This window comes from Lemur catta, chromosome 10 (genome assembly GCF_020740605.2).
Source record: "Lemur catta isolate mLemCat1 chromosome 10, mLemCat1.pri, whole genome shotgun sequence".
Classification (NCBI taxonomy): Eukaryota; Metazoa; Chordata; class Mammalia; order Primates; family Lemuridae; genus Lemur; species Lemur catta.
Genome location: NC_059137.1, coordinates 81,960,119 through 81,973,885, shown reverse-complemented (window position 1 = coordinate 81,973,885; position 13,767 = coordinate 81,960,119). Strand labels below are relative to the sequence as shown.

At 46.0% G+C, this 13,767-nt stretch overlaps 1 protein-coding gene across 10 annotated transcripts in view; it reads left to right on the top strand.

Moving 5' to 3' along the window:
• The window catches only part of DAPK1 (death associated protein kinase 1), a 181,243-nt gene that overhangs the window by 128,011 nt on the left and 39,465 nt on the right, over window positions 1-13,767 (top strand). For all 10 annotated transcript variants that reach the window (XM_045563753.1, XM_045563755.1, XM_045563750.1 and 7 more), the window contains exons 12-18: window positions 786-905; window positions 1,353-1,451; window positions 2,235-2,333; window positions 3,639-3,737; window positions 4,765-4,962; window positions 6,369-6,566; window positions 11,657-11,755. In XM_045563753.1, the coding sequence (XP_045419709.1) occupies window positions 786-905; window positions 1,353-1,451; window positions 2,235-2,333; window positions 3,639-3,737; window positions 4,765-4,962; window positions 6,369-6,566; window positions 11,657-11,755 (912 nt within the window). The remainder of the gene's footprint in view (window positions 1-785; window positions 906-1,352; window positions 1,452-2,234; window positions 2,334-3,638; window positions 3,738-4,764; window positions 4,963-6,368; window positions 6,567-11,656; window positions 11,756-13,767) is intronic.

Genomic DNA, 13,767 nt, shown 5'->3' with positions numbered 1-13,767 from the left:
AAATTTTGTTTATGATCTTTCTGGCTGATTCATTGGTTTTCGTATACCATGTTGTGGAAATATGTTGTTGAAAGAAAACTTTGACAAAGTGGCAAAGATATAAGAAATGCGTGCAGCATTCTCCAGATATTTTTCCATTGTAAGGAGAAATGCATTCATTTTCCTTTTTCTGACCTTTATTTTTATATTTATCCCTTTTTAGAGCCTATTTCATTCTTCTTTTTTTTTATATAACTGTGACCAGCTACCAGAGAATTTAACCCTGTTATTCTATACGTAAAGAAGGAAGAAATTCAAGTGATCAAAAAAATGACAATTCTGTACTTCGAAAAATTGCAAATTAAGCCTATCTTATTCAAAGACATCATTTGTTTGCTTCTATGATTTTTCTTTTTCCTTACCCAGAAGAGAGCCTGTGTTACACCTGAAATTTTCCACAGTGCTTTCTGGGCCTATATTTGGACAGATTCCTAAGATAAACACAAAGGGTTATTTGTCATCATTGTTGTTTGAAATCTGAAGCTTGGAAGCTGTTTGTTCTCCGGGTTATAATAATGCAGGTGACATTAGGACCCAGGGGAATCATAGATGGTGTTCGTTTGCTGCATGGAAGGGGCAAACAGTAACCCCCAGTTCCCTCCATGACTGTGTGGATTTGGGGATTAAACGGCTACTTCCCTCTGAATGCCTCTGCGAACAGGGGAGCACCGGTTTCTCTTATGTGGGTAAGAAGATCATGGCCAGTAGGCTAACTCTTTCTTTCTGTCTCTGCTGTCTCGATCTAGGATGAGGAAGACTCGTTTGTGATGAAAGCCATCATTCATGCCATCAACGATGACAACGTCCCAGGCCTGCAGCACCTTCTGGGCTCATTGTCCAGCTACGACGTTAACCAACCCAACAAGGTCTGGTTCTGTTCTGCCAGGGGCACTGGAGGGGTGGTCACAGTGACCGTGCACTTCCAAGTCCAAGGTGGGAAGACCCCATCTGCTTCTGCATTCTACCTTCCAGTGAGAAACTTTATACTGTGGGAAAAATCACTTCTGTTTAGACAGAGATTTGAGTCACAAATAAGGTCTTCTTTGCACTGAGGGCTTTCTTCATTCACCTGTTGAGCCTCTACCCATGAAATTTTGGATCTACCCACCCTGCAAATGAAAATGTCACTGTTGATATGACTCAGAAAGAGGAAGGGCTGACCTGTGTCCTGCCTGTCTTTCATCCCTGTTAGACAGCAGCAGTTCTGTGTCTGCTGAGCCGTGGGAGGGTGTGTGGGGACAGCAGTGATCGTCTGGGCTTTTCCTTTTCTACCATGCCTGAAAAAGGGTATTTTTTTTCCTCTCTTATTCCAGCACGGGACACCTCCGTTACTCATTGCTGCTGGCTGTGGGAATATTCAAATACTACAGTTGCTCATTAAAAGAGGCTCAAGAATTGATGTCCAGGATAAGGTCCTAATTCTATTTTATTGCAAGTGAATTGATTTTTAAAGTATTTCTAAATGTCTCCTAATCCTAGAGGTAACAGAAAAAATATGTCCTAATTTGTTTCTCAGTTTCCTGTAAAGAAAGACGGACTGCTTACAGAGCCTGGTACAGTCTGACGCGTATGTTAGAAAAAGGCAAACGTTTATCGCCTCCTTGGCTCTGTTGCTTCAGATCTGCATTCCTTTGTACAGCTTTGCTCAATAGTGTGAGACGTCACACTTGGAGAAGTTCACGTTGTCTGATTAATCTCACCAGAAATGTATTTACCTGCATGTTTACTGGTCAACTGAGTAAGGATAATAGACTTTGAGGACTAGCTTGCATTAAATTATAGATAGAATTGAATAACTGCTGACAGTCATCACAACGGATCTGTCATCAGCGTCCTTAGACTTTCAACAGAGCTGTAAATGGACTAGATCCAGCCCTCCATAATAGGAGAATTCTAGCCACAGGCTGAAGTGAGGGTTTACAAAAAGAAAAGTAATTTTTTAAATTTTGAAATAATTTTAGAATTACAAAAAAAGTTGGAAAGATAGTACAGAGTTGCCCCTAATGTTAACATCTTGCATAAACGTGGTGCATTTGTCAAAACTATAAAATTGAATGAGGGTTTTATTGTTCTGGGAAGCTGCTTCTTTGAGACTGGTTATCATGTGGGAAGGGAGATACAAGGACTCCAAGGGATGCATGGATTCAGATCCACCAGCTCTCTAGAAATGTGACTCCACATTGGTTTTTATGCAGGGTGGATCCAATGCCATCTACTGGGCTTCTCGGCATGGCCACGTCGAGACCTTGAAATTTCTCAATGAGAACAAATGCCCTTTGGATGTTAAAGACAAGGTAAGGCCATTTTTCTTCTTAGGAGCGACATGAGGAAGTAATAAAAGGATGCATGTGAGTACTGGCATGCCATGTGCTTCAGGACACAAAGAATGAGGATTCAGTACCAAAATCTTCCTGCAGAGAATTTACGTTGGAAGTTTCTTTTTGCCTGTGGTTTGGTCTGATACTAAAATCTGTCTTATGCTGACATCGTCCAGGTAGTTGCCATAATATGCAAGCAGTGAATGATCATCCCCATAAAGTGCAAACTCAAAGTTCCAACAGAAAGACAACCAGGTAGAGACCCGAGTCTCTACTCTTTTACTGACTCGCTTTGTGCTTCTCAGCAAATCTCTACCGTCGTCTTCTTGTTTGAAGTGGCTGACAGTGCTGACCTTACAATCACTGGCACTAGGAGATTAATGAGATAATCCACATTAAGTAAGGCTTTGCTGGGGGACAAAGATGTTATAAAAGTTATTGACTTAGCAAGATACCTTACTTTCATTTATACATGTTTCATTCAGTCTACACAACAATCCCATGAATTAATTGGCAGTGCTGGAACCTGAACCTAGGATTTCTACCTTCTCATCCATAATTTATTTTACTATCTAACACTTCTCTGCTTCCAATACTGTTAGACTAATTTGACATATTCAGTGAAGGCTGCCACGCACAGTTGTACAAGTTGTACACTGCACCATATCTAAGGGATGACATTCACATCAGAGACACATATTTATTATGGTAGTTTTCTGGCAGGTGGTAATAAAATATCTCATTTTGTCTTTTAAAAATTTGTTTATTCTGACAATTTTGGGGGATGGATATAAGTAAACTATCTTAAAGGAGTTGGATATGTTACTAATTCATGGAAAGTTATTGTATAGGTGAATAATGAGGTTCTTTAAAATATCTGAGAATATAAGAAATAAGTTTCTAAGCATAGCCAAGCAATGAAATGAGAAACTGGTTAATAAATAAAATGATACATTTAAATAATCGAATGATAAACCTAATATTAAAGAAGGAATGTCGTATTCTTAAACAATCACCAGCTGGAAGGATCCATACATAAAGATTAAGAATAGCCACCATGGAAAAGGGAAACCCTTCTCCCCGAGTTGTTCACACTTGGGATTTATTACTAATGGATGAGCCAAGTGTGCGGGTTTAATACTCAACCCCAAGTCCCTGACCCTGCCTCCAGAGAGGCATCTGGCCCAAAGTAGGTGGGTGACGAGGCAGAACCAGGCTTGGCAGCGGGCCTTGTGTTCTCACAGAGGTGACTCTGAATCGTTGGCTCTGTTCCTTTCGCAGTCTGGAGAGACGGCCCTTCACGTGGCAGCTCGCTACGGCCACGCCGATGTGGTCCAGTTACTGTGCAGCTTCGGCTCTAATCCCGATTTCCAGGACAAGGTGGGTCGCGGTAGCTGACACCTCATCTCCTTCTGCTCTCTGCATGGGTGTACAGCCAACCAAATGGTAGAGACGGTCGGGTCCTGTGGCGTTTTACCCAAGTTCGGTTTCTGTTGTGGATTGCAGAGGGCAGGGACTCAAACGGAAGCAGCATTAGGGCATGTGGAAGGTGCCAGTGCCAGGAACGGTTCTAACCGTTTTGTTCATTCATTCATTTAGTCCTCTGGACAACCCCGAGTTGGTTTACTGTTGTCATTCTCATTTTACAGATGAGGAAACTGAGGCAGAGAAAGGTTCCATGACTTGCCCAAGCTCACACAGCTCATAAGCGGTGGAGCCAGGACTCGAGCCCACACAGTCTGGTTTTGGGGTCCATGTTTGTAACGACTGCACTGTAACAGCCTCTTGTAGGAAGGTTTGTGTATCTAATGATGTTAATTATGGCGGTCTAGGCCTCCCGTCCTTACAGACCACAAGGCCAGCCCTTCCCTTGCCTGGTTACCCTGATGACTTCCTTGCCAGAGCAGTAGGACTGTTAGGACTCCCCTTTGTGTCATACACTCCTCGACAGAAATGTTGAAGCCTCAAGACTGTTGTAAGAATTCTTGCTCAGAGAAGTGCTCTCCTGCCGCTAATAGTTTCAGATGAAGTCAGGGAAGGCGCTTTTACAAGAAAGATGCTATAGACCCCCCACACTCAGGCCGTATTGTTCAGAAAAGCAGGGCCCGTGGTTCCCGTGGGCTCCCGAAAGGCCGTTGCCAGTCATGTGCGGAGGCAGCCAGATTCATCAAGCACACAGGTGTTGGAGGAAGAACACTAACGAAGGAGACATGTCAGATCTTCCAGTTGGTGGTGGCGGTTCACACCTGTGTCGTCATTTCAGATTAATGTTTTGCTCCAATAGCTACGAGCTCTTTCCCTTAGCTGCCTTGACTTTGCTACTGAACTTGACCACACTCTCACCATGCCTTGCACGTTCTTTCACATTATTGCATTTTCCTCCTCCACGCACTTATCTCCTTGCCAGGAAGAAGAAACCCCCCTGCACTGTGCTGCCTGGCACGGCTATTACTCTGTGGCCAAAGCCCTTTGTGAAGCCGGCTGTGACGTGAACATCAAGAACCGAGAAGGAGAGACGCCCCTCCTGACGGCCTCCGCCAGGGGCTACCATGACATCGTGGAGTGTCTGGCTGAGCACGGAGCTGACCTGAATGCCTCCGACAAGGTGCTTTATTAGGGAAGGTGTTGCACTCACTGAGAAGCGATCTGGGGAGGCAGAGGGACCACAAGACTCCTAATTCCTTTCCCTACGATAACAAACTTGAATACAGCAAATCGTCATTATCCTTTCTCGTCTCTGTTCCAAAGATTCTGTGAACTTTTCTAGATTCTGTTTAATAATTAATATTCATTTCTGGCATGTAAAAACATCTGTGAATTGATCAGATGGCTTTGGTCCCTCTTTTATTCTTAGCCTTTTTAGCGTTGGAGTAGGTACAGTGATAATCACTGAATCCAAGACAATCCTCCTTGAGGACTAAAATTGCCGTCACCCTATTAATTTTTAGATACACAAAGAAATAGGTGGTTTATTTACTTCCGTCATCTGCTATTTTGTAAAAAGACAATAAACCACTCTTATTTAGCTGTCAATCTCAATTCTAGACCAGGTGTTCCCTTTTTTAATTAAGCAAATTCAGTGTCAACTTGCACATAAAATGAGGTTGTGATGTTGCTATATATAGTTAGATTGGGGATGCAGTAGTTGAGTTAGTATCTGCCATTTGTGAAGTGTTTTCTTGGTACAAAACAGTGGTTCTCAACTAGAGGCAACTCTGCCTCCAGGGACATTCGATAATGTCTGGAGACATTTTTTGGCTGTCACAGCTACAGGTGGGGGTTGCTACTGGCATCTTGTGGGTTGAGGCTAGTGGTGCTGCTAAACATCCTGTAGCTCACAGGACAGCCCCCACAGCAATTACCCGGCCCCGAATACCAGTGGTGCTGAGGCTGAGAAACCCTAGCACAGGTAAGTTATAGAAATGTTTCAGAACTCTCTATCCAGCTCCCGGGATTCTGTAATGAATTCCCAAGCTTGTTTTTTGTAGGATGCAGAGGTTAAGCGTGTTAATCTGTTTCTCATTTATATGACAGCTCTTGAGCAATTATTTCACCTCACTTTCTCAGTTCCTCCTGATGCAAGTTAAAATAGTAGTCTCTCTACTTAGGAAGTTAGTAAAGATTGCTGAGCAAATGTTTTTTAAAGTGTTTTTCAGATACTTTGATTAAACATGACATCGGAATATCAACAATTCTTATGTTTTATAAATTCAGAGGCAAAAAGCAGTGTAGATTCGTCCTATCTGATCGTATAGCCCAAGCCTAAATTAACCAAGCTCACGGTCAGCTCAGGCCGTGAGCATTCGGAGTGGAACACAGAAAGCCTCCTCTGCCCTCTCATTATCACGTGTCTCCCCCAAGAAAAGTTTATGATTTTTTAAATCCTTCTTTGGGCTTTTCGGTTCTGATCCTGTTGCCAATTAGACCTCGCTCAGTGGCAGCAGGAACGTGGAGAGTCAGGGGCCACACGCCCAGGTGAAAATCACCTGTGCTCCGTGGGTTTGTTTCCAGGACGGACACATCGCCCTTCACCTGGCCGTGCGGCGGTGTCAGATGGAGGTCCTCAAGACTCTTCTCGGCCAGGGATGCTTCGTGGATTTCCAGGACAGGCACGGCAACACCCCCATCCACGTGGCCTGCAAAGACGGCAACCTGCCCATTGTGGTGGCCCTCTGTGAAGCAAACTGCAACTTGGACATCTCAAACAAGGTATGCACGGAGGGCAGGACCCCCGCAGATTCCAGCTGTGTTCGTCCGCTCACCTGCTTGTGGGTTCGGCCGAGTTTCTGTTTGCATCTCTTCCAAGTGAGTGTTGCTCATGCAGACGGGTTCCCTTCCATGGGGCTCTGCCATTGTAGGGCATATTTTACATGTGACTTTTGAATAATTTCCTAGAGTAACAGAAAATTATGACATTAACAAGTACTTCCTGCTAACCCTGGCTTGGCCCTGCATCTGGTGTGTGTGTGTGTGTGTCTATATGTGTGTGTGTGTATGGTTCTGTAGAGTGGCAGCCCCCAGCCTTTTTGGCACCAGGGACCGGTTTCATGGAAGACAGTTTTTCCACCGATGTGGGGGATAGTGGGTAGGAGCGGGAGGAGGAGTTCAGGCGGTGATGCCAGTGATGGGGAGCGGCTGTAAATACAGATGAAGCTTCACTCACTCACCTGTCACTCACCTCCTGCTGTGCCACCCAGTTCCTAAGTTTCAGGGCAGACAATTTTTCCATGGACGCAGTTGGGGGGGGAGCTCAGGCAGTGATGGGAGGCCCAGTTCCTAACAGCCCATGGACTGGTAACGGGCCACAGCCTAGGGGTTGGGGACCACAGCTACAGGGGAATCAGAGAACATGGTACAAATTGGGGCATCTTTCTGGAGTGCTAAGTCTTCAGGAAAACATCTGATGATATTGTGATTTGATGAAGGTTCCTAGAACCATATTTTTCCTGTTAGCTTTTTGCATTGAGAGTTTTATAGTCAAAAGTTCCTAATACCTTTTTTCGTGCTAAATAAATTTAGTAAGACCAAAGGGATGGTATCATTTTGTGAATAATAAATAAAAATAATTAATTGTATGATCCCAGGTTCATAAAAAAAAATCCTATATGTTGACTCAGAGAATTCAGCTACTACCTTCCCTTGTCCTTGAATCTCATCTAACTGTTAATTACCAAATAAGGTAGAACAGTTGGATATTCACGTAGGTTTAGTCCTGTAGCTGTATGAAAGTTCAAGTACTGTTCTGTTATGATTATGTTAAAAACAAAGTCCAAGCAGAATTAATATTTTAATTGTAGGGAAATGTTTGTTTATAAATGGCATGTACAATGCCAGCAGGACTTCAGCACAATTTGTTTGAGGTAAAAGAATTAATGTCTGAAACAGCTAGAAAATTATACTTCTCCAAAAAATTATTCCTCTGGCATAATATGTGATTAATTCTAATGGAAATTGAAATTGGTAATCTTCACATTGTGGGAGTGTGAACAGGCAGCATCCTGGGTCTCAGCCTTCAGGGACTGGTTGCTTTCTTTTTGTTTATCCCGTTCTAATCTTGCCGAGTCAGTGAGGTAAGTGGCTTAAAGGGAAAGCCAAATGTAATATAAAGTAGCATAAAGACTTTGGCTTTTCTTCCTGGATTCTTTAAATGAATCCAAAGCAGCTTCAAGGAACATCCGTGCACTGATTTGACCGCCTGTAGGCTTGGCCACAGTATGCGCAGGGGCTACTGTGTGCCCAGCAGCTGGGATCAGGTCCCTCCTTGTGACGGGGCAGGGAGGAGTCGAACATCTCCTGGTGCTTTGCCCTAACCTAGAAAGGGAACAGGTGTTCTTTCCAGCTTCGCCCTACACCTAGATGCAAAAAGTGCACTTATTATGTTTGCTCTTTAAAATTCCAGCAAGACAATCCCAGACATTCCTGTTTTAAAACAACTGGCTTATTTAATGGAAAAGTCTCTACGTTTTTGCTACTACAAATGGCCACGATAGTCCTAAGTGCTGACATAAACTTGCATTTCTGCTGCATACGGCATGGCAGTGGTACGCAGAGGGCCGCCAGGAGATCATTTTGTCATTGAGTGGAGCTCAGCTAAAGCAAGAATCATCATTTGCCCAGTTTCGACCTCTTGGAATCCACAGCAAAGTTCAGACCCACGAATCAGAGCCCGTCTGGGTCAGAAGTGTGCTGGGCACGCAGTCTGCGTCCTGCGCCCGCAGACAGGCTCCGTGGGTTGCTTTCCAGACTCTGATGATTAGCAGGTCCTGACCTGGGGTTCTCAGGCCTTCTTCAGAAGGGCTGTGTCATGCTTGTTTGTCTATTTTTTTTAAACCAAAGGTGATGAGGGCTCTGGAGGGGCTTAGGAGATGTGCAGGGAAGTAAAGGAAAGGCATCATTTCCCACCACGGCACATCCAGCTTCACACGGACTCCCTCAACCCGGTGCCAGTGTGGACGTGGCACAGAGGCATCTGCGATCCACGGGAAGACTTGTGGCTCTTTTCCTGTGTTTCCTTATCTGAATTAAATTCCCCCAGAGATAAAAATGGCAATTCAAATCCCACCCCTGTCGGGGACCTCCTCACTATCTTTGATGCTCATGCAATGAAACAGACATTTCTTCATCCTCCATTCTTCTCACCTGGCAATCAGGAGGGTGGCTGTTTAACCCGGCTGTGTTACCGCGTTAGAGAAATGAAATGGACAACACAGAGTGCATGGCCCTTACCCAGTTGTTCCTTTTGAGTTGGGCTTCGTATAAGCCCAAAGAGAAAGCATGTTGTGCATACATGTGCACATGCACACGCACACATCTGGGAGTACGAGAGGACTCCGGGTCTGGCAAGCGTTTATGGAGGCCCTTCTCAGACTGCGGGGTGTGGAGGGAGGAGCTCACCACAGTGAATGGTTCTGCCCTCAGGCTGCTTTTAGACAGACATGTACACATGCAAATACAGCAGCATCTCATGTTGTCATCACTACTGTGACAGGGACACAGGTGCTTTGGAAACATAGATGCAACGATTCAGACATTAAAGAAATCAGAGAAGACTTTTCACAGGTGATCACGTAAAAATGATCAGGGCTTTGACAGAGGGAGAGCAAGTGTGTCTGCTGGGGGCTGTCGCTGACACGTAGTGGGGTTGGGTAGGTATCTAGGTGGCGGGTAATGGGGAAAAGCATAAAATGAAGCTAGGAAGAGACATTGGGCCCAGGGGGTGACAGACCTGGAATATCATACTAAGGACTTTAGATTTTGTTCTGTCCAAAACCAGGGCCTTAAAAAACGTCAGTTTCCTCCACCCCATCACACTCCTCCTTGTTGACTCTCTTCCCTTCTGTAAAATTGTGTACGTTCTACAGCCAGAATTTTATCTCCCTTACACTGCATCTTCCAGACACTTCCTCCAAACCTTCAAAAGCTTCTCTTTCCCTTCTCTTGTTAACTCTAGGGTATTTGAACGCTTAATAACTCTTTCTAAATCACTGTGGAAGATAATAGTAAAGAAATATGAATGTGTGTGCACACTGCTGCACTATTTACGCTACACAGAATTGGACCTCCCTGGGTGTCCACCCTCAGTGCGCTGGCTCAGTAAATCACGACGCAGCCACACGGTGAATACTATTCAGGAGTTCACAGGAATGTGATTGATTTAGTTACAGATATGGAAAAGTAGTCACAATCTATTGTTAGGTGGACAAAGCAAGCGATAGAGTAGAAGGTAGGGTATGATTACATCTTGACTGTTTAAACTATTTCTCTCCCATTGAGGATTCATAGGTAAGAGCTTAGAAGAAAATGCACCAACAGTGCTTTTGTATATTTGTACAAATATATGAGGTTACATTTATTATATGCATTTATTACATAGTGGTGCAGTTAGGGATTTTAGGGTATCCCTCACCTGAATAATGTACATTGCACTGTTAACCAACTTATCATCATCCCCACCCCTCACTCTTCTGAGTCTCCATTATCCGTCACTCCACTCTGTACGCCCATGTGTACACGTTTTTTAGCCCCCACTTAGGAGCACAAATATGCGATATTTGTTCTTCTGTGCCTGGCTGCTTTTACTTACGATAATGGCCTCCAGTTCCATCCATGCTGCTGCAAAAGACAAAATATTAAGTAGGGATGGCCCCGGACAGGAGGACTTGGGGGCAGGCAGGGGCGAGGGGAGGGAGCAGGGAAGGAGGACGTTCACTTTCTATCATATGTTCTTATTGTTTGGATATTTGAAATGAGCACGTGTTAACTTCCTAAAAGAAACAGTTATTTACAAATAGACAGCATACATCAGAGATTCCCACACTTTCTCAGTTCACAACATCCTTAGGGTCTCAGTAATTTCTTTTCATGGTTCCCCTAGGGCCAAAGAAATACCTGACAGTTTTGTTCGTAAATTGAGTGGTTCAGTACAAACACCTTAGTAAGTATGTTCTAACAACTTGGTAGCCACTGAGAAAAATAATACACATAAATTGAAAGAAAACTCCTATTTTTATTTCATTCTTACATAACCACCCTGTTGGGCACTGCACAGCTTCTCAAACCTTGGGCTCAGATTGGACACGCCGCCCTCATTTCCTGTTCCACAGTGATTTTTCTCGAGATACTTGCTTCTTAGCACAGCAACTGCTAACCCCACTGTGTAAAGCTGTCATTGAAGGGAAGGTGGTACAATCTAGTGATGAGACTCTGAACCACCTTGAGCTAGTAGTTCACTTGGTGTCTGCACTAGGGGGCTCCATCGGAAGCTTCCAATATTCCTTGGCACCCCGGTGACTTCACTGCACTGCCCTGAGGTGCCTTAGCACACAGTTTGGGAACCACGGGCAGGATAAAAATTTGGTGGGCATGTCCTTGAAATTTCACTCATTACAGTGTCTTCAGTATCTGTCCTTCCATCTTTTCTCCCCTGGCTGTGGCTAAATTTGAACTGCGGCACAGATCTTGCTCAAACTGTGGTGCCCCGAAGCTCTTGGCTCCTTCCTCCTTCCCGCCAGCACAGCAGGGAACTTAATGTCGTTATCCCATGATAAGCCGCCCACTCCTTCATCCTTTGAAATTGCATTTTGAAGTGACTCCTTTAACTGCAAAGTACTTGAAAACAGTTCTGCCTGGCGAGCCTGCCTCAGTGGATGGAAAGTTTCTGGAGAGACGAGACAGCACCTCGTATTTCTTTCTGGGGACCCCAGATCCTTCCTTAATGCTGTCCCCCCGCCGCGTGTACTCCCTGAACGTTAGCCTCAGCAACAGCGCGAGGACTCTCTCTGGTGTTTTCTCTCCCCCAGTGTGGACGAACGCCTCTGCACCTTGCGGCCAGCAACGGGAGCCTGGACGTGGTGCGGTACCTCTGCCTGATGGGGGCCAGCGTGGAGGCGCTGACCGCGGTGAGTGGCGCCGGGCTGGGCCAGGAGAGGACTGGGGCAGCGGGGCTTGAGCCTGCAGGGCAGGAGGGGACAGGGCTCGCTTGGCAACACGTGACAAAGCAGAGAAGCTGCGGTTACACGGTGACTCCTTCACTGCAGTTATGTGAACGTTCGCCCACACACACCAGTTTCATCTCCGGTAACGTTCATCCTCGCCTGGTTCATCCTCGCCTCGCTGGGCCCCGCTCTGCTCGGGGTTCCCGCCGCTTCCCACTGGCCTTTGTTTCCCATGTTACACAACAGGGCCTCTGCGTCGTGAGATCTGTGTGTTTCGCTGTCCTAAATGCTCCCCCGCAGCCCCCTGGGGAGCCCTTTAGGAAGATGTGGAGGAAGATGGGCTCTTGCGGTGGGGTGTGGTCCCCACGTCTGCCCGGAGAGGCCAGGCTGTCACATGCCACAGGCACAAGAGCAGGTCTCTGTTGTTTAAAGAGTCTGGCTTTGCTAGTGGGTCTGCAAAATTTTTGTGTTTTTATTTTTTAGTTTTTTTTACAGATGGGGTCTCCCTATGTTGCCCAGGCTGGAACTCCTGGGACTACATGCGTGCACCACCATGCCTGGCTCTGAAAATATTTGTAAATTAAATTTCTTCAGCTCCCTCTGGTCCCTCTCCCCATTCCAGATCTAGTTCATCCCAACAGAAGAAACTAGTTGGTTCACGTTTCATGAAATAACCAAGAGGGAAATAGTTAGCTAATAAGATACAGTTGCAGTGTTATTGCTGCCGTGTTGCCGGCCCAGCCGTGGGCTGACTGTCCCGTCTTCCTGTGGGAAAGTCCTGGAACTCACAGATTAGAGCTTTGCTGACATAAGGTGATTCTCTAAGGAGATCAAGTGGTGTTTTAATGTGGCAGCCAACATCAGGGCCCTGCGGTTGGAATAGAGCCCCATTTCCTGGAGATCATCAAGGGGTTAGCAAACGGTGGCTCTCGGGCCAAATCCAGCCCACTGCCTGTTTTTATAAATGAAGTTTCACTGGGACACAGCCATGCCGCATGCATTTGTGTAGTCTCTGGCTGCTTCCACACCATAGTGTCAGAGTCGAGTGGCTCCGACAGAGACTGTATGGCCCACAGAGACCAAAACAGCTACTCCCTGGCCCTTGACAGAAAGCGCTTGCTGACCTCTGGTCTGGGGCGTCGCCTCCCCGAGTGCACTCGTGGTATCTCCGTGTCATTCCTTCACAGGCCTGCTCTGTGCGGTGTGGGCCTAGCACTGTGCTTCCTCTCAGCCAGTGATTGCCAGTATTCTGTGTGGGGCAGGTCCCCTTCTTAGGGCACCTCTGTAACCAGCACAAACCCACACCTGCCCTATGTGGCCTGCTAGGCCTGGTGTGTTGTCATCAAGTCCTGCTCAGCCATGTCTGGGCATGGGGTCCAGTTACTCCGTAACAGGGTGTTTGTATGCATTTGTATTAGGAAAAAGAGTATTTTTTCCTCCTAGAAAAAAACTCATAAAAAAAACTAGCGAGGACATCTTTGAAAACGCCAGCTGTTGACTTTTGCCAGATAGCTGCAGTGTGGGTCGGGCTGCTCCGGTGTGTGGCTGCTGGCCTCCGCAGGGGTCCTTCTGCTAGCCACAGTACCTCCGCCCTCCCCCACAACGGCTGTTGTTTGACTCAAATATCACCTTCTCCGCAAGGCCTTTCTGGACTCTCCTACTTTAAATTCTATGCCCCCTCCCCACCATTGTCCCCTGGACTGCCTGTCCGCTTCCCTCCTCATTGTTCTCCATAGCACCTCTCACCGTCTGACCGACTCTGGTTTATTCACTTATTCGTTTCTTGTCCACCCTTGTCCACCCTCGAAGTGAGGTATCACAAGGGTGGAAAAACATGCACCATATGTACTCACCATCAAATTGGTAACTGATTAACACTAAGGTGCTCACATGGTAGTAATACTGGGTGCCAGTAAGGTGGGGGGGTGGAAGGTGGGAGGTAGAGGGGGTAGGGTGGGAAAACCCACAGCTAATGG